Source organism: Chondrus crispus, genomic scaffold (assembly GCF_000350225.1).
Source record: "Chondrus crispus Stackhouse genomic scaffold, scaffold_143, whole genome shotgun sequence".
Lineage (NCBI taxonomy): Eukaryota > Rhodophyta > Florideophyceae > Gigartinales > Gigartinaceae > Chondrus > Chondrus crispus.
Window position 1 is genome coordinate 134,063 of NW_005179008.1, and position 22,520 is coordinate 156,582.

Sequence of the window (22,520 nt, forward strand, 5' to 3'; positions counted from 1 at the left end):
CCGCTGAGCCTTCAGATGCTGAGCTGCAGGCTTTAGCAGCGCATGACTTGCAGCCTCTTTGCGCAACTTACACAAACTTGGGAGGCGTCACGTCGGAGATCAGGAGTCGGTTGGCCTTGAAATTATCTTTTAGAAGAACCTCTATCTTCGCTAACGTTTTTTTGCGGTGAACCATCCCCATTTGATAGAACGACGTACAGTTTTTTGCAGATCTAATTGCTCAGTTGTTCCTCTGCAGAATCATCCCGGATCAGCTAGTTGGCTAGTGCCCTTAACCTTTTCTCGAACCCACTCTTCAGTTATTACTGCACCTTTCGTCGAGCCGTGTAACTTCTGCCAGGTGGGTACCAGCGAAGAGTGAACCAGCACGTGTGTGCAGTCGCCATCGACTTCCTTCTCGCTCACGACTCGCCCGCCAAAAGCCGACAGCAGCGCCACGGAACCATGTACTTCTACTTCCGTGTCAGGAACTAATACTGTTAACCCATGGAACACATTACCACACCTTTTCATTGCTCGTTTCACTCTCTCCCTCACGCCTTCGAGAACATCATCACCATTCCCAACTTCAGGCTGCTTCGCTGTCCATTTAGATACTTCATCGAGAGAATGTACCAGTTCCGTAATAGAGGTTTCTTCTTTCCATGAATCACCGAACCGGTCCGCTTTCTCGAACAGTTCCGACTCAAGCGTCCTGTTCGCATATACGACATCGTTCAAACTAGGTAGCGTACGGGTCTTTGTAGATAGACATTCTTCAACCCAGTTGCTATGAACAATAGAACAAGTGTCTTCCTTTTCCCGTATGTTGGAGAACCGTTCTTTGAGTATTTTCACTCTGGATACGTGAATACTCGTGCATATGACAAAATCCACTGAGCTTCCGAAGTTCTGTACAAATTTGCCTCCAAGCCGGTGAATTTGTAGCTCTACTTCTTCCTTTAGTTTCGGGTTTGAGGCGATAACAAAAAATGTAAGCCCCTCGAACGCTGTAGAGACTCGATCAACCTGCGTCACGTCCGCTCCGACTGCGGATGCAATGACGGACCGCGGATTTCGGCCTCCTGTGATGACATGCCCTTCAAGTTTAACGCGTTTTACAGCTTCCTCCTCCTCGGCGTCAAACAGTCTTCTGGGCTTCTTACCGCCTGTGTATTCCGAAATGTCATCGATATCCGACTCGTCTGGGCGAATTGTTGCGGGAAGCTTGTTTTCATCTAGGTCAAGAAGATGAGAGAAGCTTGGGACGTCAAAATATGGTTTATCCCAGTTGATGCGTTCGACCCGCGGAAATCGTAAAGCAAAGTATCTCCGGTTGACCTCAAACGCCCGCACCGTCAGCACGATAGACTTCCACGGCTCAATCCATTTTACGACATCAGACAACAACGACGGTGCATAATCCCTGCCCTCGAAGTGTTCAGGCAAGTCTTTTGCATTGAAAGTTTTCCATTCTCCACTCAACATATTTTGCATCTGCTCAAGCTCAGAATCCGAGTAGCCAGTCCCAACGCTTCCCACTGGTACCCATTTGCACTTCTGCATTCGCTGCTCCCACTCGCCACCGCGTCCTTTCCATGGTGGTGTCCCATCGTTTGCTCTTACACCGATCAAAAACGAACTTAATCGTCCTGCCCTCTGTTTGCGATGTCCTCGGCTGCTACTGTACTTTGCACCAAGTATTAGCACATCGAGGTCCTGGATGCCGCCGTCGAAGTAATCAGGTTTAAGCTTGATTGCAAGGTCTAGACTCCTTTCCGCAAGAGCATACGGCATATCTGGGTTCTTCGCAATAACACCCTCATACCCCAATGTCTCGTATCGCTGAAGAGCCTGTGTCAGGTCCCGCTCGTTATAACCTAGCTCCATGTCAACGACCTCTATGCACGCTGTCGCCCCGATGCCGTATGAAGCCTCTCTCTTAGTGACCAGTTTTTCCAGCAGTATTCGTCGCTTATGCAAAGGCAAGCGAATGACCATGTTCCCACTGCGTCGTGCTTCACTGTGTTTCCTTTGCCCTTGATCGACATAGAGCACATCGAAAACCATGTACTTCAACGTATATGATGATCCTTCCGGTACGTTGCGTTTCGCAATTGACGTGGCGACTTCTCGGGTATCTTCAAATCTCAACCACGAAGATCTGAGGTTGTCCCATATCATGATTTCTCCGTCGAGAATGATATTTTCAGCCTGTACGCCGGCAAGGATGACTTCTCGCATCGCACCAGCATACATCGCACTGCTTTCATTTCCTCTTCTGGAAAATGTGCGGACCTCTTGCACGCCAGTCCCATCGTCTGAATGCGTACTCCTCTTATGCAGTTGCAGCCTTTCTCCATCTAGCTTTGGTTCCATGATAAAGTATTGCCGGGCTTCCTGCGACAAATCGCTTGTTGTTCGGGTTTCCAATTCTTTTTGCGTCTCTGGTTCAGCCGGTTCTCCCGCTCCTCGAAGATTTTCACAAATAACATTAAGCTTTTTTCGTGAAGGACGCATGCAGAGCATCACGCTCGCGTACTGGCCAACCTGCACAGAGGCATCTCCAATCTCAAAATGAGGATCCGAGCAATCTTTCAAAAGTTGGTGTATGTCATGAATTTGCGTGTAGTGCTGTTTGGCCCCGGGATGAAACCAAGACAAGAACATGTCTTCAGAAAGCCGAATGTCAACATCTTTCAATATGATACGAGCAACTTCAGCTACCTCATCTGATGTTCCACACTGCACGAGGGTTCTCAAGGCCACCACTTTCCCATCTTCCGGTTTCGACATGGATTCGTCATCATCTGTAGTACGGTCAGTCATGGTTGTTTCATTCATCATTTCGTTTTGTCGAGGGAATGCACGTTGTATTCTCCTCGAGCGCACTCGAGATGCCTTGCTCATCGTATCAAGGGCTCTCCAAACTATCCCAACCGTAAGCAAACTTTCCTTGGGGCATCTCTCATCTAAGACAGCTCGCAGGACTGTGGCAAAATTACCGTCGACTATATCAGCGTCCTGCTTCCATCGCTGTGGACGATATTCTTTCTCCTTGTGGTGTTTGAGCCATTGGGCATCATCACCATTTGGTAGAAGATCAAGGGCTTTGACAAACGCATCAGCTAGTTTCGTCTCTTTCATTCCGAGATACGCATGCTCAGAGTCCAACCCTGGGACAAGCAAGCTAAGAATTTTGAAGCTTTCTGCCGGCGGAAGTAGCTGTGCTGGAATGAAGTGATCATTTGCGTTTCGCCTCGCGAGCACGTCTTCACCAACGCCACATTTCTCACCAATCTTCAGCCAAGCGTTCGTGAGAATTGCTTTTTTGCCAAAGCGATCACTCTTTACATGCAGGCCTCCCGTTCGCCTTTTCGCAGGTACTTTTGCCTTACGCAAGTCACGGAACAGCGTCGTTATAACCGAGAAGGGTAGCGCATTTACATTGCATTCATCTCTGGGAGCTTTTGAGTTCTGCGGAGCTTCTGCGTGGAGTGACTCACCCATCGAAGTCACCAGGCTTTGGTTCGATTGACTAAAGTCCACACCTCAAGAACCGACCGAGTCTATTCTTTGCAGATTCAACTTCGTACGAACTGTAAGCCCTTCATTGGTTCTTCACCTTGATCCACGTCGTTTTTAGAGAGATTTTTGATAATCCAGTGTTCTTCAAAGGCGCGTCAGTTCTTCAGCTACAAACGTATGCAAGGATCCTCGATGTGCCATAATCATCCTGTCAAGCTGGCTTGCCAGCCGCATCTATCGCTATATCACTACGTGCACCGACGGCAAGGAACATAGGCAGAGGCCAGGGTGCATAATTGCTCACATCACGACGCACAACTTTATTTGCAAAGGAGATTGAAACTGCGTACCTTGTACGTTCTGCCGTGCAACGAACCCGGACAGACACACTCGTGGGCTTTACTCAGCTTCACGTGAGATGGGAGCAGCTTAAGATTCGGCCTCGCGATTTGCCTTGAGACGAGCTTGAATAGTGCCTCGCAGGGCATGCTTCTGATTCTTCAAAAATTTGAGATCCATCTGTGATTGAAAAATGTAGTGATAGTGGATGGCAACATTAAACGGACGTATGGTTAGTGTGTGCTGGAATTTTGAGAGGCTGATTTCACATGAAGGATGCAACTTCAAAGACGTACGCCTTTGCGGGAAGCAAACTGCTGCTTCTTCGGTCGCTTGATGCCGTTGCGATGATCTGCATTGATGGTTAGGGACAATAGGCGGAAAATCGTTAGCGGGACTGTTCTAATTCATTGCCATAATCATTACGTCGAGGGAGACTCCGTAATGCGGAGATGTCGAGTGCGATCGTTTCGGGTACGCACTCTTGTAGCTCTGATTGTGAGCGGTATGGTTCTTTGACTTCGCCATTGCGGTAGCGCGGTTCTAGAACACAGAAACGGTCAAAAATTCGTAATCACGAAGAGCGTTAGTTCGTATTCTATGCAGAATCCGCCGTAGCGCTTGTTCATGAAGGCTGTGATGGAGTAGCCATGAGCGATTGACCTGCCAGCAGAGGGAAAAGGCCGGGCGACGAAATCATCGCCACCAAATATCCTTGTTCTTCTCGAGCATAAATCGTTGAATCGCAAGAATCGCGTATCTTTACCTTACCGAATCCCTGGGACTGTGTGAGGGAAGATGTCTGCGTAAAATTGGTTGGCAGCGCTTTCTCGATGAACGAATGGGTCAGCGGCCGGTTGAGGCGGACAGTAGGTTCAGTCTTCGTGAAGGCCAACGGCGGCGATTGTGCCAAAAGGATCATACTCAACTGGCAAGTGCATCAATTTGCGATGTCGAATATCAATTGAGGTATTTAATTGTGCACGTGGCACACGCATGAAGCTCAGATGCAGAATTTTCTATTTGGGGGAAGAAAAGGAGTAATAATAGGTCACTTTTACTGCATATTTACGAAGTAACGCAAATTATTTTTCGCGCGAAAATTCCTATAGTTGTCCGACCTCCCATGCAGCGTCCTTCTCAGCCCGAGCGTAACAGCGAGAAAGTCTGGTTGGCTTTAGCTTGGGCACCAGTGCCTGAATTCAACTGTGACGCATTCCAACTACTAGCAAGAGAGGGTGCGAGTCGACTTTCACGGCCGCACAGAACGTGTGCGAGGTGGCCAACGCCAGGATGGACGAACAGCTCCGGGAGGACCGGCGCAAGGCCAAAATTGTGATCAAAGAGTTACGAGATCATCAAAAAGAGTTAGAAGAACAGAAAGATGAAGCTACTAATTGCCGTTCAGACGTCCTCGCCAAGCATTTCAAGAAGGCTGAGGCGAACATGGGCAAGTCGAGCACCATTGACCAGGCGCTTCTCGACGCCCAAATCTTCTGCACACTGAGTAAACACACGAAGAAGCAAGCTGCTCAGCTGCAGACGGGTTTGCAGACATACGATGTCAACTCATTTATGGATAATCTTGTTCAATTTATGCGCCGCTCGGACGGGCTTTCGGAGGGACCTGAAGAGGAGATGCATGACGTGCCCGATGACGAGCTATGTATCAACTTTATTCAACTGGGCGAAAGCGTGAAGCATTGTAAGAAATCAGTTCCGGCTATTGACTTTATGCACGGCAATGCACCAGTGGAGAGTGTTGCAAATGTTACGGAGCGCAAAAAGGCGAAACGAATCTGGAAGGGGAAGGTTACCGTCAAACCCGATGAGTTGAGGTCAGATGAGGTCGAGCAGACGGAAACAGACCGACAAGTAGCGGAAATGAAGAGAGAACTGGCACGACGAAAGGAGTGTAACTACTGGATATTCGTGATCGACCCAGCTAGTTTCTCGAGGTCTATCGAGAACATCTTTCACTCATCGTTTCTAATCAAGGAACGTTTGGCGGCGCTTGACCTCAAGGTCGACCCGCCACTGATCCAGTATATCGATTCAAAGAACCGTAGGCACAGTGGCGGTGGCGAAGGGGGAATGGCGGAGGACCGGCAAAGCCAATTTATTATGGGGTTTGACCGCAACGTGTGGAAGGAGATGATAAACCAGCACAATATTCGAAGATGTCTCCTGCCTTCCAAAAGACGGGCTGACAAGGGGATGGACGCGCAGATGCAACGGTTGACGCAAATGGAAGAGCATTATGAGGGGACTGCGTCTTTCTAAAAGTTGAACGTATTTTGTATACCAAGGTCTATCGATGCCCTCAAGTACTGTAGGTGTGTGACATGCGGGAGATAAGGAGTGAGATATTTTGGGCTCTTGTAAGATACTAACTTGACAGTGTCATCGACCAGCCGTCCGTTTTGCGAAGAATACGACAAGATTATATGACAGAGGCTCACTGGCCCGCGAAGCCGCGAGAAACGCTACATCTGCATCGACAATGGCTATGAACAAACTAGGGGACAAGTGCACTTGGGCGCCATTTGGTTTTCACCAGCCTAGAATTCGACAGCTTCCCGTTTTAAACCAAGGGAAACGAAACTATGTCCATGGGACGTTTATTCACACACACACAAACACCTTGTGAGTGGTCAAAACACGCAACTCTAGCAATTACACACTCGCCAAGCCACAGCTCACACGAACAGGTTAAGCAAACACGACTGGCCGGAAGGTGTGCCGACTACGGTGAGAATCTGAAATGCGTCCCTGCACGCGGCGGGTGTACACCTGGTCCACAGAATCCATATGTTGCCGCAACGCGTCAACATTCTTATAGACCTGGATAGTCTTGAAGAAGCCATGTTTCCCGGGCTTATGCAGGACGCAAAACTCCAAGCAAGTACCCGCAGACACGCTAGCTTCTGCGGTGCTCCTCAAAATGTCGACGACCTCCTCCGCGTTGTGCGGACGCGCCATGTCGACGTTGACCGACTCGACCACGACAATGTTCTCGTTGGGGTCAAACTTGACGTCATGTAACTTTGAAGTAAATAGATTTTCATAGTTCCTCGTACGAATATCCACGGCGTGAATGGAAGGACCGACTCTCTCCACAGCTGAGAGCCACCTCCGCATGATACCGGGGTCCTCCGCGGATGCGGTGGCCTTAAAAGTCTCCATAACGACGTAGCGGGAGTCCTTTGGCGAGAAGGGAGCGGCAGGACCAAGGCCGATGGGATCTTGAACCTCCCGGAGGACCCAGCGGTGGAGGGCCCCCCTCTGCGCGCGGCGCTCGACCTGACGAGTCATGTCTGCTTGAGCGACTGCGGCGCGCTCGAACATGCGGCGGCCTTGGTTGTTGACAACGATCCAGTGGTGCGACTCGAGGACGCTGGCAACGCGGGAGTCGATGACAGGGGCGCGCGTGCGCGGACGTGGGGTGGGAGAGATGTTGTGCGACTGGCGCGGAGCGCGACTAGGTTTGGAGGTGGGAACGGGGCGAGAGGAAGGGTTGGGAGTGGAGGAAGACGTGACGCGGCGGCGCGTTTCCGTGCTACGCGAGGATGGGGTGGTGCGGTACAGCGGAAGAGGTGTGGGGGTTACGAAAGCCATGGTGATGGAGATGGGTTTGGAGAGGATTTTGGTGAAGGGGGTGTGCGTAGAAGAAGGGAGTAGAACAAGGGCGTAGAACAAGGGCGAGCTACAAGCAGGGCAGAGGTGGATGCATGCGGCGTAGGTGGGGGGGAAGGTTATATAGAAATGTGAGAGTGAGTTACAGAGGATATTCGAGTTGGGTAGACAGTGACAAGGAGAAGGAGAAGCAGAAGCAGAAGCGGAAGCAAGGGGGGCGTCGGAGGGTTGCCTGAGTGGGTGCCGCTCAGGACGAGAATGCGCAGGGGGAGCAGGGAGGTTCTACGTCTGTGCGTGACGGGAGGAGATTATTTCGTTGTGTTTGGCGGGTGCGGGTTGGGCGAGATGCAAGTTGTGAGGATCTCTGGGGGAGGCGGTAACGCGAGTGTGACCGGGGAGTAATCTGCGTGAGATCTCGCCGGTCGAATATGCTGGTGTGACATGATTGGGCACGGCGGGTGTGTGGGACGCGCAGCCGATTGGACAGCGGAGGAGCGCGCGGACGTCCCTGTCCAGGAACAGCCAGCCTATTCGTCAGAGCGCAAATGGACGCCCGATATGCATGATTCGTGCATTCTTACTTGCCGTGGAAGCTGCTCATCGAGCTTGGCGAGCCGTGTATCCTTATCACTGGTCCTTCGCGCCTCGTATGCATACTGTACAACTCATTGACACCGCTACGGAATGGAATGCAGCAAGTGTTTCGTTGGCACCAACAAAACACTTACGACTAAGATATTTGTTTCTCTCAGAGTCGCATCCAACTCCCTCGCACCCACTCCCACCCCCACCCCCCGTCCCAATGCATTTACTCGCATACTACAGTACCATGCCTAACCAACTGCGTCAACTGCTTACATGTTTCTCCTCCAACTTCTCATAATAAAACGGCTGTTTCCCTTTCAAACCGAGCGTCTCAAACATTGCCCTATCTTCTGAAAATTCCGGATTGGGCGTCGTCAGCAGCTTATCCCCTGTAAAGATAGAGTTGGCCCCTGCCATAAAGCACAAAGCCTGCTCTGCTTCTGACAATCCCAACCGTCCAGCACTCAACCTCACCATGGATCTCGGCATCACGATGCGTGCTGTCGCAATCATACGACAAAGATCCCAAACGGGCACTGTGTCCGCCTCCTCCAACGGCGTCCCTTCATTCGCTACCAGAGCGTTCACCGGCACGCTTTCCGGGTGCTCCTTCAGCGTCGCCAGCGTGTGGAGGAGCGACACCCGGTCCTCGTGAGACTCGCCTAACCCGATAATTCCGCCGCAGCATACAGATATTCCTGCTTCTCGCACGCTTTCCAAAGTCTTGAGACGGTCTTCGTATACACGTGAAGTGATTACCTTGGGGTAGTATTCTTTCGACGTATCCAAGTTGTGATTGTACGCCGTTAGACCGGCTTCCTTCAATTTCTTCGCCTGCTCAGTGTTCAGCAAACCCAGAGTCGCGCATACTTCCATCCCCATGCCGCGCACCTCGGACACCATTTGGAGCACCCGGTCGAATTGTCGAGGTCCCACCTGGGATACACCTCGCCATGCTGCCCCCATGCAAAAACGGGTGGAGCCACCTTCCTTGGCACGTCGAGCTGATTCCATTACATCGTCGAAGCCCATGAGCTTTTCAGCCTTGACCGCCGTCTTGTAGCTGGAACTCTGAGAGCAGTATTTGCAATCCTCAGGACATCCTCCCGTCTTGATGGACAACAGCGTGCACTGCTGCACTTCACGAGGGTTGAAATAGATTCGATGGGCTGTGGCGCCGTGGTAGACGAGGTCCAGCAGAGGGTGGTTATATAAGCGTCGGATCTCATCTCGTGTCCAGTCATATCTCACAGGGAAGCGGTCACTTTCGAAGTCGGTCGACTGAGTGGAGCGTTCCTGATAACTCGGGGGTCCTTGATTTTCTTCTTCTTCAACGTCTGGGAATGGTACGGGCGACGAAGCCGTCACTCTTTCAGACACCGGTGCGCTTGCCGCAGAGGATAGCCATCTTCGGACGAGCGGTGCACACCTCGCTTGTAACCGACCGACAACTTGCAAAGGCTGCATACCACGATACGAGATGATCTTGACTCTTTCCTTCGAGCTTCTCCCTTCAAGAGTATTCGTGCTCCTTTACCCGCACAATGGAAGAGGCGGCGCTTCCCAGACGATATTGTTTCGCAATGCTCTTCATGGCAATAGAAACATAAGAGCTCAAGAGATCATGTGTTCTTGTCTAATCAATCTAATTGGTCTTGCATCGAGAAACCTTATTACGGTTAATATTCGTTGTTTTGTGTTTTACTTTCCGCCACCAGAAGTGAAGTGAAGGATGAGAGCAATATTATGACATGACCTGCGTTACACACGGACAGTACAGTACACGTGTCGATTAGAGAAGGATCAGCTATTCCCTCCGGCTCGAGAGGCTTCCCACATGTGAAATGGGATTAACGAAGACGCAGTGACCTTCACACCCCATCGGAGCACGAGTCGTAGCTCTCGGAATCCTCTGCGAGCATGGCAGTACCGGTCGGCGATCCAACGGATGCACTCCGCCATCACGAAGACGAAAACCCCATCGTCTTTCTCGATGTCAGCTTCGGACAAAGAGAGATCGGGCGCATAACTCTTGAACTTTTCGCTGATGTCTGTCCGCGTACGGCAGAAAACTTCCGCCAATTCTGCACCGGAGAGTACCGCAAGGACAACAAACCTATTGGATACAAGGGGGCCACATTCCATCGAATCATCAAAGATTTCATGGTTCAGGGTGGTGACTTCTTGAACAAGGATGGCACCGGGTGTACGTCCATCTACGGTGAAGCGCCTTTTGCAGACGAGTCTTTAGGGGCATTGCGACATTCAGGACCTGGCGTCTTGGCTATGGCAAATACAGGGCCCAACACAAACGGAAGTCAGTTTTACATTACTTGCACAAAGTGCGACTTCCTCGATGGAAAGCATGTGGTGTTCGGCAAAGTTATAAACCAAGAGTCCCTCCTGGTTGTAAGAAAGCTTGAGGGTATCCCAGTTGGGCAGAACAATCGCCCGACGGTGGAATGTACTATCACGGAATGCGGAGAAATGTGAAGGACGGGATCTTATGCAACTTAAGCGCCAATCCACGTGTACCGCCAGTATCATCGGGATGAGGAAGAGATATCACTTCGTGCAAGAGAGTACCATGCGGAGCGTGACACGAATGTAGCGCATCGTACGTATCGCATAAGCTTGATGCTTCGGCTTGTTTTTTGCTCCAGTGCTTGTGATTATCCTCCTTTACATGTTAGACATGCTGCGTTCAGACCGTACCAGCTATTTCTGGCGAGTGGAGCGTCTATCTCCGGGGGTTTAACGTTCGTGACCATGGTCATCGTCCTCATCTGTGGCTGCGTACGGGCTACTTTCAATGTCACCGTCGGGTACCCCGCGAGCCGTGAATCTAGTGATGAGTACTCGAAGCCACATCAATGGCGGAAGCTGGGGGCCTCGCAGTTGTTTGAGCGGTGCAAATTCTTGCACTCGGTTGTACGCAAAGGCACAGAAAAGCCATGCGTAGCAGAAGTAGTAGAAAAATGTTCCGTGGAAGGGCTTGTCGAGGATGGCCGGTTGCCACACCCTGACGTAATAGTGGTGACCCACGACGACGACAGCAAGAGTCTCTCCTAGGGCTCCCAAAGTCATTTTGGATGCTAGAACGAGCACTCTGAGGAGTACAAAGTTGACATAAGAAAAGCACGCAATAAGCTGAAAAACGAAAAATGGCGTTGGCGCATTTTGCTTCATGACGTAAAGCGGATCGTCGAACAAGACGCAGAAGCACAGGAGCATGATTGTCCAAAATCCGGCGCAGAATGCATCGCCAAGGAACAACAAGCGCGAAATAGAGAGCTTTCCGCGAACCTTGTTGTAAACTCTATACACAGCGACACAGGCTCCCACGACAAAACCATAAATAAGCAGCGAAACGCCCAACTCCAAAGCGCGTGAGGTTCTCGAAACAGTGCGGCGATACGAGCGAGCTGTCTCGGATATACTAGAAAACGCCGGGACGATGTCAGTCATTGTCTTGTTATAGACATTGCGCGTTACCGAGCCCCATTTGTGCGAGCGCGACTCGAGCACGTCCACGAGGGACGGATCCTGATAGCGGCGCTCAGTGGAGTCCTTCTCTCGATTGAGGTCGGTCAACCTGTTTTCCAGGCGTTCAATCTGGTCCTTGAGCTCGCTCACCTTCGTGGCCATCTTAGAAATGCTCTCTTGCTTCAGCAGGACATCCTCCTTGGCCGCCTCCAGCTCCTTCTCCCTTGTGATCTTCTCCTGCAGCTCCCATTTCTTTGCGCCCTGCAGACGCTCGGCCTCCTCGTCGACGACCTTCTGCTCCGTCTTGAGACGCTCCGTATCCTTGCGCATAGCTTGCAGCTCCATATCGTGCTGATCTACCTGCGACTGGAGCTCACGCTCCAGCTTCGCCAGCTCTGCCGAGCTGAGAGACTGCAGCTTGTCATCGACCGAGCCGGCGTGTGCGGCGTACAGTAGCGCGCAGAGGCAGGCGAGGAAGACGCCGCGGCGGGCGGCCACGGCTGGCAGCATCGTGGGTAATGCGGGCTCTAGCGGCGTTTCGCGATGGCGCGTGAGAGGGGATTTGATGCTGAGCGAGAGTGATGCGGATGTTGAAGGGATGTGGGGGGGGGGGGGGAGGGGGGGAGTTGCTCTCTGGAGCACCGTGAAAGGCACGCTGAGGATGGGGTCAGTTGAAGGGGGCGATGGACGGGAAGGGCGAAGCACAGGGCGCGAGTCAAGAGGTGAGGCTTGGAATAGAGCAAGAGGGCTGAATGTCAGCACAAAATTACATTTGAGGCTTCCTTTGGTCTTTCCGCAGGCCCAATAGTAGATTTTTTTTTTGCCAGAAACTATTAAATTGAGCGTGATTACAGTGGTTTTCTTTGCGTAATTAGATCGCGATTGGATTGGCAACCGGGCGGGTTTGTGGCTCAGACCCGTTTTGGTTGTGATGCGATCCATCTGGAGACACTTCGGCATTCTCTTTTCGTTGATGTCAACGAAAAGAGAATGAAACAAAGCGTCTGGTACGCCTACATCGGCCTGTCAACAGGCCGATGTAGGCGTATCAACAGGCCGATGTAGGAGTACCAGACGTTTTGTTTGCTATCGCTTCTGCGATAGCATTAGGTGACTCAGTACCGCATACCTGCTTCACAAATTTCTTTCAGGCAGTAACCTAATTGAAGTTCAAAGGCGACAGAACCGTTTTTTTTTCAATTGTGATACTGTACTTCAAAGTTTGAAGAAGTATCACAATTGAAAGACTTTCGAGTGCCGGTCCTGTTCCGAGGAGTCGCCAGATTGTGCAGAGAGCCAATCTGCGCTTAAATTAAAGTGGATAAATAAGATGATTTGATTGGTACAAAGTACTCCATTGCCATCCAGTTGCAAGATCTCTCCGCGGTTGCCGATTCGACACTTGGCTTTCCAACGAAATCCTTGTCCACATCTTCCCAATTGCAAAACCGTTTGTATCTCCGTACATGCTAGTTAAATCCTTTACGGCAGTAGGGGCATAAACCAACAAAGTTGTTCATCTTTCTCAGACCACTAGCTCACGGAAAACGATATCTGTCAAAAGCGACTTCTGTCTCCAACAGCCATCAGATTTGAAAAAGCTTATTACAAATCTCCGGATGGCATTTGTTTCACCAGTTCCTTTGCCCACTTTATTGGGAAATGTCAAAACCTCAACATGCCTCCACAAAAGAACAACGCCACTTCGCAACCAGCTGTTTCAAAGATCCTACGTCCGCATCTCTCGTTCTCCTCGCGCAACCGCCACGAATGAGACGGATGCCAAACAAGCGAAGAGCAAAGACCTCGCTCTCACCCCACCGCCTTCCACCTTTTACCAGGCTATCACGCAAGCACAAGGTGCCGTCGACGCTGCCCTCGCCGATGGGCACAAGCTTCTCGAAGTTGAGTTCCCGCCGTTGCCCACCGCCGACCTGGAGAGCGCCGCTGTCGGCGCGTATGACGTGTCGGACGCGAACGTCCGCCTCGCCGTCGACTTTGCGAAGAAGTACGCAAGGGAGGGCACCAGGGTCTCCATCTGCTTTCCGGACTTGGTCGAGAAGGATCGCGCGGTTGAACAGAACAATGAGAGTGAGGAGCCTATTAACGGCATCCGCTTCGGGTCTCTGCGCGACGCGCGCAAGGGCTCCATTCTTGAGCGCATTTGGACAAAGCCGGAGCTGGATATCGCTGTGAGGGAGGACGACGACTTCTTCGTTGTGCTGGGCGCTTCATGTCAAGAGCTGCCCGACGTTGAGAAGCTCGTCGCTTTGGCGGGCGATCGCCCCGTTGTGCTTTTCAACTTAAAGCTGGACACATCGAGAGGGGATCTCGGGCTGCCGGCCTTTCCGCGGAAGGACTTGCATTACCGTTTTTTGAGCAAAGTGCTACCGGTGTACTATTTGCGGACGAGGACATATTCGCGTTCGATGAACAGGGCGCCATATATAGTAAACTATTCTGGCGCATTGTACAAGGTTTATCCGGGGGCTTACCAAGTGCTCCTGGATACAAAAGAGGGCAACTACAAGAGGTTGACAGTGCTAGAAGAGAGACCACCGCTGGGCCGTGTGAGGGATATTTTGACGGATGGGTTGAGTATTGATGGCGTGAAAGGGAAGGATGGTTCTATGTTGTATAAGGGCTACAAGTCGGAGACGTGGTGGGAACGGGACCGAGAAAAGGCTTTGTCAAACAAATGGAGATCGTAATTAAAAGCAGATTCGTGTGGTATCATCATTGCCCTTGTGCGAATTTTGGTAGAGATGCACAAGCTGTGTCACCAAAGGTTATCTACAGTGTGTCATAGCCATTGCTGAGCAGGTATCACAGATGCTCAAGATGCGTAAACAAAATGAGTCCCGTCGGATAGGAGACCCTCCAGAACAATACAAAGCATGACTACGCCAAAAGTTCAAAGTCATCCGAAGGCATCGCACGCTTCGTTTGTCGATGACACAGAGCCAAACCGGCTGTCGCTGATTCATTGGATGCACTGGAATGAAGAGTGCGGGGCCATATCGCTCTACGGTCCTAGCCCACCCGCAGCCAATTTAATTATAACTTTTCATGGACTGACTGTTTCCGCAGTTCATTGCTGCAGACCCACCGCCACGGCCACGGGTGGCCATCAGTCTCCACCGACATAGACGAGCCGCCCACGTGCAGTTCTCCTCTTCTCCCTCCCACCGCACCATCACTCGCTGAAGCGCCTCGTCTCTTCAAAAGCCTTCGCGCGCCCATGTCCGTTGCACTCGATAAATTTGTTAAGAGGCCCACGCGTCCACTGATCTCCTCTACCTCCCAGCAAAGCGAGACACCCCAGCTCCCTCCTGTCTCAAAATTATCGGCGTTTGCTCTTGTTCCCTCAGAGTATCGTCCGTTCCTCATTTTTGACAACGCGAAGGCAGGAAGCTCCGGCCACGATTCTTGGCTTCTGCAAGTGTTCTGCCCTCACACAGCACACGTATCGAGGCCGTTGCGATGAGTTTTGCGAAACTCAAAGCATTTTTGTCCGTCATTGGGGTTTTCCTCCCGCTCGTCGGCGCCGCTTCCGTCGCGTGCTTTTTCGAGGCCCTGAGCTACTTCCTTATCAAACCCATTTCACTGAAGCACCACCGCCATGCATGCACGTTTTTCTCACGTTGCTTTTTTTTGCTCTCTGTCTTCCTTCTGGAAGATTGGGCCGGCATGTCTTTCAAGTCTTATGGCGATCGCATTGATCCACTCAAGTCCCATCTGACCATCGTTAATCACCGCTCAGATGTGGACTGGCTTCTCGGACTGGCGTATGTCGCACGCTTTGGATATCCGTATCCTGGAAATGCGAAGTCTGTTGTCAAGGCTTCGTTGGGCAAAGTACCACTTTTTGGAAACATACTGAAATTTGCTGAGTTTGCATTTTTGACCAGGTCTTGGGGTGCCGACAAGGACAAGTTTTTCAAGGCTTTGGCCTCGATGGGAACCTACTCAGAAACGGGAAATCCTCTTTGGTTTGTTCTCTACCCTGAGGGAACCCGTTTTACAGAGGAAAAGCAACAGTACTCCGAAGCGTACGCTGCCACAAAACAACTTGCGCCGACGACGCACGTCCTGTTCCCGCGATATAAGGCATTCACTGCAATCGTTTCCGCATTGCGTGACAAATTTGATGGTGTCATAGACGCGACGTTCATGTTCGAGGGTGAAGAGCCTGCGATCAAACGGGCACTAGCCGGGAGGGTGTCTACAGTTGTCCATGTACATGTTAAGTTTTATCCAATGAAGGATTTACCGGAGGCAGAGGAGGATCTTGAGAAATGGCTTCTCGAACGATGGTACGAGAAGGACAAGCGTATTGCAGATTTCAACAAAGACATTTCGACTCTGGGAAGACCAAACGAAGAAGAATCGGATACTAAGTTTTCATCAGCTCGTCCTTTTCATGCGCTTGTCGCTGTGTATGGCTTCGCAGCAGCAGCCACGATTTACCTTTTCTCCAATATTCCTAACGGTTTGTACTTTCTGTTTGCATCAAGCTTTGGGGCAGTAGCGTTGACAGGGCTGTTCACGGCAATGAATATCAGACCATCGCGGAAAGGTTCTGGATCCTCTAAGAAAAAGAGGTAAGGAGAGATGCCGGATCCCAACGAGACCATGTGATGACGGCTGGTCCAGAGCTGTGTTGTGACTAAATGCACGTCATCTGCATATTTCTCAAGTCAGCACTGTAGGCTCGGTTCGCCCGGTGATTTCCGGTATCTTGGCGAAACCCATCGCCTTCTTAACGAGATTCCTGAAGACGTCCTTTGGATCTTTCACCGTGAACGACGATGAGGGTTTTTGATATTGCTCAAAGTATACACGAATTGTTGCCCCCGCTGAGCCGGTTCCACTTAAACGGAATACAACGCGTCCTCCGTCTTTTGTCGTCACCCGGATTCCTTGCTGCGAGGCCACTGTACCGTCAATTGGATCTTTGTACTGGAACTCATCAATCTCTGCAATTTCAGGGTGTTTGGGTGCCACCCCATCAACCATTTCTCGTAACCAGTTCATCATATGGTCGCCAGCTTCTTTTGAAACGCCCTCAAAGTCGTAGCGCATATTATACGTTCGACCGTATCGCCGCCAATGACCTACCAGTATATCCTCAACTGTAACGAGGCTCCCAATGGGGCTGTCACGGTTTTCGTACGCTAGAATGCTGAGCCAAGACAGTACTGCCCATAAACCATCCTTTTCACGAATATGCTCTGAGCTTGTGCCAAAGGATTCCTCTCCGCAAATGCTCACCCGATCAGCATCCATTAAATTCGTAAAGTATTTCCATCCAGTCGGGGTCTCATAAACTGGAATACCAAGAGCTTCAGCGACGCGATCTAGAGCGGATGAAGTGGGCATAGACCGCGCCAAGCCTTTCAATTGTTTGCCTCGAAAGTACGGGATGGCTCTCGCGGCGTAGTCCGCTATAATCGCAACCGAATCCCCAGGGCTAACAAATACACCCCTGCCAAGTATCATGTTTCTATCTCCATCACCATCAGACGCAGCCCCGAATTGGGGCGCATCCGGAGTCTGCCTCGGATCCAACATTCTCACTAGCTCAGCGGCGTATGTCAGATTTGGATCAGGGTGACCTCCCCCGAAGTCCTGGAGAGGGATTTCGTTGAGGAGATTACTTAACGGCGCTCCTAGCTTCTCATGTAGTATTACCCTCGCATATTCTCCTGTTGACGCGTGCATGGCATCGAAGACAAGAGAAAAGTCACTCCTAGCGAGCAACTTCTTAATATCATTGAAGTCAAAAATGCTTTCCAGGAGATCGCAGTACTCCGCAACAGGGTCGACAACTTCTACCGTGAACGCTCCGTCAGCAAAACTTGTTGTACCCTCAATACTTAAATTTATATCAATGCCAAGGTCAGCAAGAAAGTATTCATTGATTCCAACAGTTTCTTGATATATCTTATCAGTTAGTCCTTCCGAAGCCGGGGCGCCCGCCCCAGTGTTGTACTTGATACCCCAATCACCGTCAGGGCCAGCTGGGTTGTGGCTCGCGGTTAGAATGATTCCGCCCACAGCTTTCCGCGCGGGAATCATCGCTGACACAGCTGGGGTTGTGAGAATGGCGTTCCGACCAATAACCAAATGTTTCACACCATGCGCTGCCGCCATGCGAATAATAGTTTGCGCGGCGACTGTGTTGTAAAATCGGCCATCGCCACCCACGATAAGAGTAGTTCCTTCTAGAACGTCTCTACCTCCAAGTGCATTAAACAAGGACTGAATCCAGTTGGGAAGAAATTTGGGATTTGATACGAGCACTTTGGCCCTCTTACGCATGCCACTCGTGCCAGTAGTTTGCCCGTCGATCGGGTTGGTTCCGTATTTCAAAATCTTTAAACTGCTCTCTGACGCCATTGCGGGTTGCATCGAACACATTGCTGATATTTCCCACTTTTTCGCAGTCTTTACCGTTGATCTCACAGGTTGGCCTGAGAAAAAGCCACGACAGCTCAACTGAGCAGAGCAGCGTTGAATTTTGTTATGTCTCTTTAACGTGGGATGTACACTTGCCACGAACAGCAAGCGCCCCCTAGCCATGCTTCTAAAGCGCTCACCGTCCAAGTGCCACACGCTCCCAAAACTTAGTCGTGCCCAAAAAAAAATCCTCGACGTGCAATGCAAATTGCTACAAACCCTTGAGAGACCTACTGCACGAGGGAAAAGATCAATTGTCATGGAGAACGGAGATCACTTGACAGAAAATTAAGCAATAATTAGTAATAATTCGTTCCAAATTTAGAATGAGAGTCTGCACTGTGGACCCACAGCTGTGTACTGTACTGTAGCAATAAATTGCACTTCGAGCGCCCACATGTACGGTGGGTCTCTGTCCGGCTCAGATAGCAAAGCAATTCTTGCCAAGCAATGCGCGAAGCCAGGCTATGCAGCATCTGTTTTCATTTCGTTTGTTCGTTTTCATGGGTCTGAAATTAACGAATGTAGTTCAGAGCGGAATTCGTTGAATAAAGATGATACATGTACCATATGCCCGCCCTTTTAAACCACCGCAAATGCGCGTCTGAGGCTTCCTAACCTCTAAGCCCCAACAAGGCCCCCTACACTAAATGCTCGTGCTCCGTCTTCTCTTTCTCCTTCAGTCGTAACCAATTCTTTGAATCCTGACTGCTTGCTTGTGGGACCCCACACTCAAGACGGGGATCCTGTCGGGCCAGATTATTCCAGATGTGTTCATGGCACGTAGGGATACGCAGATCCTATTTTGGATTGCCAGCCGAACGCTCCCAGCGATCAACTTCTCCAGATATGCCTATACTGCATAAACAACGGTCCGTGGACGAATAGTCTTCAGAAGGGCTACAGCTGCAGACTTTTTGCTTATCATCGTCAACTGGTGTATTTGCCCCTAAACTTTCAACGACGTAGTGAGCTTAGATATTCAACCAAGATCACCGCGCTCGACATGACTACTGCCCGTATTCTGTTTCTTTAGTTCCAAGAGAGTTCGTTTGTATGTATCCTTGAAGTCCTCAACATGTTCCGCAGGGATTTGCCTTAAAGTTGTCTCATTGACTGGTTCCTGTACATCTGCAATGAGAGGGACTCCTACAACGCGGCTTGATGCGGTGGTCCCAAGTGCTGAAGAACCAAAAAAGTGAGGTGGGAGCATGTGGGAAGACCCAGGCCGAACATGCGGGGGCGCCGGCAGTACGTGTGGAGGCGCTGCCATCACAGCTTGCGATGGTTGAACGACATGTGATGCGGTTGGTACTCCCTGATGAGGTGCCATAAGCTGCGGATACATTTGTGCGTAAAACATGGATGGCACTAGTCCTGACTTTCCCATGGCCAGCATGAGAGAACGAAGTTGGTTAAAATCCGGCATTCCAGACCTTTCAGCCGGTAAACTGGCCATGTCGTGAGATTGGTGTGTACTTGAACCTCGTATGTCCCCCTGCCGCACTACTTCACCAACATTAACTGGGAGTCGCGAAGTGATCGGTTCAGGGCTTTGTTGAGCAGGAGCAATTGAGCCCAAAGCTTGAAGCTCATCCCGAATGTCTCCCCTGATCTTCTTGACTTTAGTTGCAGAAGAAGGTGCCGAAAATCTTTCAAAAGGTGCATGGATACTTTCTGCCGCAATCAAGTCCACTTGACTATATTCTGGATGTGGGTCTCTTGCGGGCTTGGTAGTGGTGGGTGCTGGGGTGTCTGAGGCAGTCCTCTGGCCTGTAGTGCCGTTAAGCATATGTGGCTGCGTCCCTGGCACGGGCATGTTGTCATTAGTCGTAGGAAATCCAGCCAGAGAGGTGAATGCGTCATCGGGTGGTAGAGGGTGCATCAAAATATCCGACTGCTCACTTGGTTTGATTATACCTTCAGGTTTCGGCACCGGCAGAAAGACAGCACCGTCAGAACCCGGTAGTAAGATCTTGTGATCAAAGCAAAGGCGATGTCCTTCTTTTGGCACGACAGCAAAGACTAGACGTGGCTCATGTTGATTTTCGAGAACCTTCCGGAGCGGTCGGCGCGCCTGCACTTTTCTGCGCTCCTCGCTGTCCGTGCCCTCATCGTCGTCATCTATGACTGGAGTCAAGGACATGTGATCAGAACACAAGGACCGTCGTCGCACTATCTTTTTTGGCCTAACGAGTGGTATAAAAAGATGGCTCTCGTTGTCTTCGAAGTCCTCATCTGATTCATGCATTTCAGATGAGTACTTTTCTTCAGCATCATTTGTTTCTGCAGAAGATAGACGAGAATCTCGCCTTCTCAAGCCTTGTGTCCTGCGGTCTACGAGAACAGCTTGGTCGTCCATGCCCTCATCAAATCGAGCATCAACCGTTCGCCGGGTTTGGTAACGAGTGCTATATGACCCGACTTCTTCGTCACTGGCACCGAGCAATCCGTTCGAAGTAAGGTCTATAGATGCCCTCCTTCTCGTGTTCACTGAGGCATGTGGCGAAGACTGCAGGGCGATTCCCCGGCTCGGTCGCTTCAGTTGCTTCCGTGAGGACACATGGCGGTCTTCATGAAGGCCATACGCATCTTGTGATCTAGGCCTCTTTCTGGGGTCCTCTTTATACCTTGCGGTTGATATTGAGCCCCGCAGTTCTGCTACGACATGAGCAATGAATCGATTCTTTAACTCGTGGGAAAGCTCACGAAACTTAGCACGTGATGCGTGGTCTGCCGTGGAATGGCGTGATGCCCTACAAACGTCAGTAATGGCATCCTCCAAATACAAGCTGAATCCAGCAGCAGATCGTGAGATAGAAGTAGCGCGGGGAATACCGCCCCTTCCAGCCCGTGGGGCAGATCTTCGTCGGGGTATTGAACGACGTGAAGACGGAAACGGAATACGACGAAAAGTTTCCGGGTCGCAACCGGCCGGGTGGCGCTCCATCCTTCTTGCAGAGACGGCTGGCTTAAGATTCGATAGCTTAGCACAGGAAAAGCAGTTGCGACACCTCAGTGTTACCAAAATCCATGGCGCCTCGGGCTTGAATGGTCACACCACTTGCGAAAAGCGAGCTAAATTTTTTGAGATAATTTAAGTGGCTTGGCTCACACACCAACGGGTGGCAACCCTACATGGATCACAATGATTTGTTCTCCAAAATAAACCAATCCATACCAGGAACAACTCTTGCCCTGCCTGTTCTGTGCATCTTGGGGCATTGTTTAGCCTGCAACCACAAAAAGGATGATCTGAATAGGCTCAAATAACGGCAGCACGGCCCAGAAACACGGAAAATCCGCTTGTGCAGCATGTAGCCAATCAATCGCCATAGCTTTGCCGCTCTCCACGTCTGCTGTCGTACAGTCTTTTGCGAGCTGAACATCGAGTTGCCAAGGAGGCTGCTTCCACACCGAAGTGAGAGTATGTTCTTCAACGCACCCCACAACAATCGAAAGTGTCTTGCGCCCGTGCTGCTACCGGCCCTTCTACCACGATTCACATTCAGACAACTTCCGTAAAAAGCCACGAAACAGCGATACCGACTCCGCATCAATCGCATATACTGGGGACAAACGCGTTGGCAAAACTTCTTAACGTAACAGCGTCATCGCCATTCGTCCCAACGCGCACGCAAATCTTTTCGAGGCTCTCAGATGAAAGCCAATTCAGAATTCCGCTTCCTCCCTTATCTTCATTCAGTACTCTAATAGTCGCCTCAACAGGATCAGCAATCGTCGTTCTCTGGCAGATAACGCGGAAAAGACCCCAAGAAGCCTCAAACTCTGCCCATGTATTTCTGTCATGCTTAGTGCGGTCTGCATGAATCTTGCAGTACGCTGCCAGCTTTTCATCAACAGTGAGCGAAAACTTATCTTCAACGACACACTTGGATCCGCTAGATGCCGTCCACGACCCGATGACATTCGCGAAGGACGCAGCGCGTGCTTGCGACAAATCACCAAAGTGGTCCACAACAGCCCTTTCTACAAACACAGAAGGCCTCCCTTCATCCGCCAAAATGTTCACAATCCCAAACGGGTTTCCATGGAGACACTCAACCACATGGTTTGTATACTCTTCATCCCCGAGTAGTGATCGCAACTCTGCAATAGAGGCTCGGAGACATCTTTTCGCTGAGAGAAATGATTCCACAAGCTTCACGGCTATGCGTCGGTCCCGAACTTTCATCTGCGACTCTAAACAATCGATTTGTGTCTCTCTTACTGCTTCAGATAGTCTCACTCTGTCTTGTTCACTAATGAGCTTCCCAAGACAAACAAACCGGTTTCCCTTCTCTGCTAGTTGAGACAGTGAGGAGAAAGAACAAAGTAGCAATTTTTCCACGACGAGATGCAAAGAAATACCAGCTTTTTCCAGCACTTCACGCCGGAATTCCAGTCGCAGCTTTCCCTGTGAATGCAGAGAGTCATGTAGGTAGTCAGCACTGGCTTGCAGCTTCAGCGATTCAGCTCGATACAAAGCTATGAGAAACGCGAGT

At 50.7% G+C, this 22,520-nt stretch overlaps 19 protein-coding genes; 9 read left to right on the forward strand and 10 right to left on the reverse strand.

Annotated features, from left to right (window-relative positions):
• Positions 1–240: 240 nt before the first annotated feature.
• On the reverse strand, positions 241–3,489 carry CHC_T00002554001 (hypothetical protein). Its single transcript, XM_005713514.1, has one exon. It carries the CDS (start codon positions 3,487–3,489, stop codon positions 241–243), a length of 3,249 nt encoding a protein of 1,082 aa, XP_005713571.1.
• Positions 3,490–3,803: 314 nt separating this feature from the next.
• Positions 3,804–4,768, reverse strand: CHC_T00002555001 (hypothetical protein). XM_005713515.1 is given in 5 exon segments: positions 3,804–3,936; positions 3,937–4,026; positions 4,143–4,198; positions 4,329–4,389; positions 4,613–4,768. The coding sequence occupies 4 exon segments, from the start codon at positions 4,766–4,768 to the stop codon at positions 3,937–3,939; spliced, it is 363 nt and encodes a 120-aa protein (XP_005713572.1). The 3' UTR covers positions 3,804–3,936.
• A 204-nt stretch (positions 4,769–4,972) lies between these two features.
• CHC_T00002556001 (hypothetical protein) lies at positions 4,973–6,450 on the forward strand. XM_005713516.1 is given in 2 exon segments: positions 4,973–5,185; positions 5,186–6,450. The coding sequence occupies 1 exon segment, from the start codon at positions 4,973–4,975 to the stop codon at positions 5,183–5,185; it is 213 nt and encodes a 70-aa protein (XP_005713573.1). The 3' UTR covers positions 5,186–6,450.
• A 108-nt stretch (positions 6,451–6,558) lies between these two features.
• On the reverse strand, positions 6,559–7,464 carry CHC_T00002557001 (hypothetical protein). Its single transcript, XM_005713517.1, has one exon. The coding sequence runs from the start codon at positions 7,462–7,464 to the stop codon at positions 6,559–6,561; it is 906 nt and encodes a 301-aa protein (XP_005713574.1).
• A 702-nt stretch (positions 7,465–8,166) lies between these two features.
• Positions 8,167–8,319, forward strand: CHC_T00002558001 (hypothetical protein). The gene has a single exon (XM_005713518.1). The coding sequence runs from the start codon at positions 8,167–8,169 to the stop codon at positions 8,317–8,319; it is 153 nt and encodes a 50-aa protein (XP_005713575.1).
• A 9-nt stretch (positions 8,320–8,328) lies between these two features.
• On the reverse strand, positions 8,329–9,534 carry CHC_T00009361001 (biotin synthetase). The gene has a single exon (XM_005713519.1). It carries the CDS (start codon positions 9,532–9,534, stop codon positions 8,329–8,331), a length of 1,206 nt encoding a protein of 401 aa, XP_005713576.1.
• Positions 9,535–9,870: 336 nt separating this feature from the next.
• On the reverse strand, positions 9,871–10,212 carry CHC_T00002559001 (hypothetical protein). Its single transcript, XM_005713520.1, has one exon. The coding sequence runs from the start codon at positions 10,210–10,212 to the stop codon at positions 9,871–9,873; it is 342 nt and encodes a 113-aa protein (XP_005713577.1).
• On the forward strand, positions 9,988–10,560 carry CHC_T00010100001 (Peptidyl-prolyl cis-trans isomerase). The gene has a single exon (XM_005713521.1). It carries the CDS (start codon positions 9,988–9,990, stop codon positions 10,558–10,560), a length of 573 nt encoding a protein of 190 aa, XP_005713578.1.
• Positions 10,561–10,573: 13 nt separating this feature from the next.
• CHC_T00002561001 (hypothetical protein) lies at positions 10,574–10,678 on the forward strand. Its single transcript, XM_005713522.1, has one exon. It carries the CDS (start codon positions 10,574–10,576, stop codon positions 10,676–10,678), a length of 105 nt encoding a protein of 34 aa, XP_005713579.1.
• A 39-nt stretch (positions 10,679–10,717) lies between these two features.
• CHC_T00002562001 (hypothetical protein) lies at positions 10,718–12,513 on the reverse strand. XM_005713523.1 is given in 2 exon segments: positions 10,718–10,821; positions 10,822–12,513. 1 exon segment carries the CDS (start codon positions 12,511–12,513, stop codon positions 10,822–10,824), a length of 1,692 nt encoding a protein of 563 aa, XP_005713580.1. The 3' UTR covers positions 10,718–10,821.
• A 659-nt stretch (positions 12,514–13,172) lies between these two features.
• CHC_T00002563001 (hypothetical protein) lies at positions 13,173–14,286 on the forward strand. XM_005713524.1 is given in 2 exon segments: positions 13,173–14,264; positions 14,265–14,286. The coding sequence occupies 1 exon segment, from the start codon at positions 13,173–13,175 to the stop codon at positions 14,262–14,264; it is 1,092 nt and encodes a 363-aa protein (XP_005713581.1). The 3' UTR covers positions 14,265–14,286.
• A 957-nt stretch (positions 14,287–15,243) lies between these two features.
• Positions 15,244–16,161, forward strand: CHC_T00008713001 (1-acyl-sn-glycerol-3-phosphate acyltransferase). The gene has a single exon (XM_005713525.1). It carries the CDS (start codon positions 15,244–15,246, stop codon positions 16,159–16,161), a length of 918 nt encoding a protein of 305 aa, XP_005713582.1.
• An 87-nt stretch (positions 16,162–16,248) lies between these two features.
• Positions 16,249–18,276, reverse strand: CHC_T00002564001 (hypothetical protein). The gene has a single exon (XM_005713526.1). It carries the CDS (start codon positions 18,274–18,276, stop codon positions 16,249–16,251), a length of 2,028 nt encoding a protein of 675 aa, XP_005713583.1.
• Positions 18,277–18,455: 179 nt separating this feature from the next.
• Positions 18,456–20,266, reverse strand: CHC_T00002565001 (hypothetical protein). XM_005713527.1 is given in 2 exon segments: positions 18,456–18,997; positions 18,998–20,266. The coding sequence occupies 1 exon segment, from the start codon at positions 20,264–20,266 to the stop codon at positions 18,998–19,000; it is 1,269 nt and encodes a 422-aa protein (XP_005713584.1). The 3' UTR covers positions 18,456–18,997.
• Positions 20,267–20,271: 5 nt separating this feature from the next.
• Positions 20,272–20,478, forward strand: CHC_T00002566001 (hypothetical protein). The gene has a single exon (XM_005713528.1). It carries the CDS (start codon positions 20,272–20,274, stop codon positions 20,476–20,478), a length of 207 nt encoding a protein of 68 aa, XP_005713585.1.
• A 308-nt stretch (positions 20,479–20,786) lies between these two features.
• Positions 20,787–21,116, forward strand: CHC_T00002567001 (hypothetical protein). Its single transcript, XM_005713529.1, has one exon. It carries the CDS (start codon positions 20,787–20,789, stop codon positions 21,114–21,116), a length of 330 nt encoding a protein of 109 aa, XP_005713586.1.
• Positions 21,117–21,158: 42 nt separating this feature from the next.
• Positions 21,159–21,581, reverse strand: CHC_T00002568001 (hypothetical protein). Its single transcript, XM_005713530.1, has one exon. The coding sequence runs from the start codon at positions 21,579–21,581 to the stop codon at positions 21,159–21,161; it is 423 nt and encodes a 140-aa protein (XP_005713587.1).
• A 136-nt stretch (positions 21,582–21,717) lies between these two features.
• Positions 21,718–21,945, reverse strand: CHC_T00002569001 (hypothetical protein). Its single transcript, XM_005713531.1, has one exon. The coding sequence runs from the start codon at positions 21,943–21,945 to the stop codon at positions 21,718–21,720; it is 228 nt and encodes a 75-aa protein (XP_005713588.1).
• A 95-nt stretch (positions 21,946–22,040) lies between these two features.
• Positions 22,041–22,328, forward strand: CHC_T00002570001 (hypothetical protein). Its single transcript, XM_005713532.1, has one exon. It carries the CDS (start codon positions 22,041–22,043, stop codon positions 22,326–22,328), a length of 288 nt encoding a protein of 95 aa, XP_005713589.1.
• The last annotated feature ends 192 nt before the right edge of the window (positions 22,329–22,520 follow it).